The sequence below is a fragment of the Aphanomyces astaci genome (genome assembly GCF_000520075.1).
Source record: "Aphanomyces astaci strain APO3 unplaced genomic scaffold supercont1.92, whole genome shotgun sequence".
Taxonomy (NCBI): Eukaryota; Oomycota; class Saprolegniomycetes; order Saprolegniales; family Verrucalvaceae; genus Aphanomyces; species Aphanomyces astaci.
In genome coordinates, this window is record NW_009798355.1 from 188,469 (window position 1) to 191,393 (window position 2,925).

Here is a 2,925-nt window from a genome sequence, read left to right on the forward strand (position 1 = left end):
TTGTCTTGCTGCAAGTATATTATTTTACTCTGATCCCCCAAAGGGAATTTAGATTTTATCGCCGGCACAACATTTTTCAATATCATGTCGCGATAAACATCAGCAGTAACCGTCTGAGGTACAGTTACAATAGTGCCTTTTGGACGATTCTTGCTGCCCCGTTTCGCCGGCACCTTTTCAATAAATGACCAAACGCCCAACTTCCCGTCAAACATAGACTTTTTGTGAAAATCATATCTTGGCCGCGCCACCGCAGCCAAAAACATAACCTTCGTGATAAATCGTTTCGACTTCAAATATCTTGAGGGGAGGACTTGTCGTTAAAAAAAGCCACTTTTCATCAACATGCACAAAATTGTGCATATTGGAAAAAGTAATTTTCTTCGACGACTGAAAAAGAAAAGACATTGCATGCTTCACGCGGCTTCTTTCGTTGTCTTCTGTGAGAAACGGCTTCGAGTAACTTGACTTGCTCTTCAGTTGGTCTTCTTCGGCCATGTGTCGTACGAGGGTGGTCTTGGGGACACCCGAGTGCTCCGCAACGGAACGTAGAATCTGGCGGGCCACTAATGGAACAGCCTTGACGGCAGCCCTGATGTCGCTTGGGCTGCGTTGCACTTTTGGGCCCGAATTCCCTATCATACTACAATTGTTAAAATCGATATTTGTAGAAATTATTACCAAAACGTACAAAAATTGAAATCGAGAGGTTTTACCTTTGAAACGTGCGTTGACAACGGCAACAACGCTGCCATTGCGGAGCGACTCTTGTCCACGCTTCCAGATGCGTGCGAACGTCTTCCAATGGCACTGGGAGGTGGCGGCGGTCGTGGTGTACTCTCCATGGGCGATGCGGCCGTTGTTGCTGCGCCCAAGAAGCGTCTCATAGATGGCGCGACGCTCAAGGTCGGAGAGCTTGCACTTGTCGTGGTTTGGCTGGTGGGGGGTTGCAGGACTTGGCATTGGTACAGGCGAGACGACGAAGACGACGGGAGCAAGAAGTGTATTGAGCACGAGGTGTAAAATTGAATTTTGGCTTATCAGCGGGTCTATGATCGTGTAGCGTGAATGAGCACTTTTTTTTTCGCTGTAACTTTTGAGGCATAACGATCTGGAAAGCGCTCAAATGAGCCAATCAAAGAGGAAATTTCGCGCGTTTTGGTAAGCCAATCATATTGCAATGAAAAGCAAAATTAGAAAAATTCCGCCACTCCAAGTGCAAACCGGACTCTTTTAGTGGACCAGAGTAGTATCTATTTCTGGACCAATTCATCACCAAATTTAAATCTGACACGTAGAATTTCTTCACCACATTGAGATCTATCGATTCTACGTCTCAATTTGCTGAAATTTTGAGTAATGAATATGAAACAGAAGTCAGAAATTTTTTGTGAAAAGTTGGTACAGTGTAGTATATAGATGACGTGCACCATAAATGCCATTGGTCTTTATTCGTTAAATTTCCGGATATTGAAGTACCACTTTCGAAGCGCGCGTGTCCATGTGCTCGAAGACAAGTTGGGAATTTGGATCATAATAACGACTTGCTAAGAGCATCTCCACCGCATTCCAGTAAATCGATCAACACACCAATATTTCGGATAACAACCTCCAGTATTGTAATGGGCTGATAATTCAGGATAATTCGCACCGCAAAGCCCAACTCCAGCCAGTAAATCCACTATCATTCGACCAGGCTGAGTGGAAATCCGCGTTAATTTCGACAATGAGGTATGCTTATCACCAGGAATGGCACGCAATGATGCGCAACATGCATGCATATGTACAGCGTTATGTATCCTTATCACCAGGAATGCTATGGTTTCTCGTTAACTAGTAAACGGAGTACGGTGATTACAGACATAATAGACATCTGCCAGCTCGATAGGATCCGCGCTATTGACCTTTGAATGCAGCGGTCAATGGCGCGGGCCCTGTCTGCAACATTAACAACACGGCTACCGGCCGCGAAGACATTCCTACCGCCTGCCGCACGACTCTCGCCAACGCGGCAAGCCATGCAACTTCGACCGGCGCAAGACAGACACCGCCAACCAAGGCAGGATCGGCCTCAGACCGGCGCAAACAAGCAACCGGCCGCATTCGCTTGTGGTCGATGCTGCCGCCTAAACTTGCCACGGCAGCATCGACCACAGGCGAATGCGGCCGGTCGACTGCCGCCTAAACTTGCCACGGCAGCACCAACCGCAGGAGAATGCGCTATCGGCCGCAACTGACCTACGCCGCAAGAGTCATCACCACAAGTCATAAGTTATTGACTGCGGCATACATACCGTGCCAGGGCCGTCACATCTGCACCTCGACCTATGCCATCATCACCGACCCTGGAGGCTGCTCGCTTCGTAGTACATTTTTATGCACCGATGTCGTTATCCGGCCACTATAACCGGATACTGACTCCAGCAAATCCAGTACTCCCTCCGTGTCACTATAAGTGCGCGACCTAGAGGAGAGTTGACATGACTTCTCATTATATTCTCAAGACATTTTTGACAATCGAAATCGCCCTCTTGGGCTCAAAAGTAGTCGCTCTGATTGGACCATTCGAAAGCCAGTGCCAAAACCCCCGATTTGCTCCAACTTCGAGCGGGAAATTCAACGAAATGAAGGCGCTATGATGATTTCAATACATCAATAAAATACTTTATATAAAACAAACACTCAGAATGACAAACATTCAGGTATGACCGTCAAAAGCGCAACCTAACGACGCGTGATTGGTCCTGAGACATGCATTTTGATTGTCATGATTAGACAATTGTATCGTTACACCTTTATAAATGCATGATCATTATAGGATCTTGGAGTGTTTTGTATATTTATACGAGGAGGTATACTATATTTTTCTGAGTCGCGCACTTATAGTGACACGGAGGGAGTACTGTACAAGTCCATCAAATCTGT

The 2,925-nt window shown here is 46.5% G+C and overlaps 1 protein-coding gene across 1 annotated transcript in view; it reads right to left on the minus strand.

Annotated features, from left to right (window-relative positions):
• Positions 1-963, minus strand: part of H257_16809 (hypothetical protein) — a gene marked incomplete at both ends in the record, with an annotated part of 4,466 nt that extends 3,503 nt beyond the window's left edge. The window contains 2 exons of the mRNA XM_009845380.1: positions 421-635; positions 717-963. Coding sequence (XP_009843682.1) covers positions 421-635; positions 717-963 — 462 coding nt within the window. The remainder of the gene's footprint in view (positions 1-420; positions 636-716) is intronic.
• Positions 964-2,925: the final 1,962 nt, after the last annotated feature.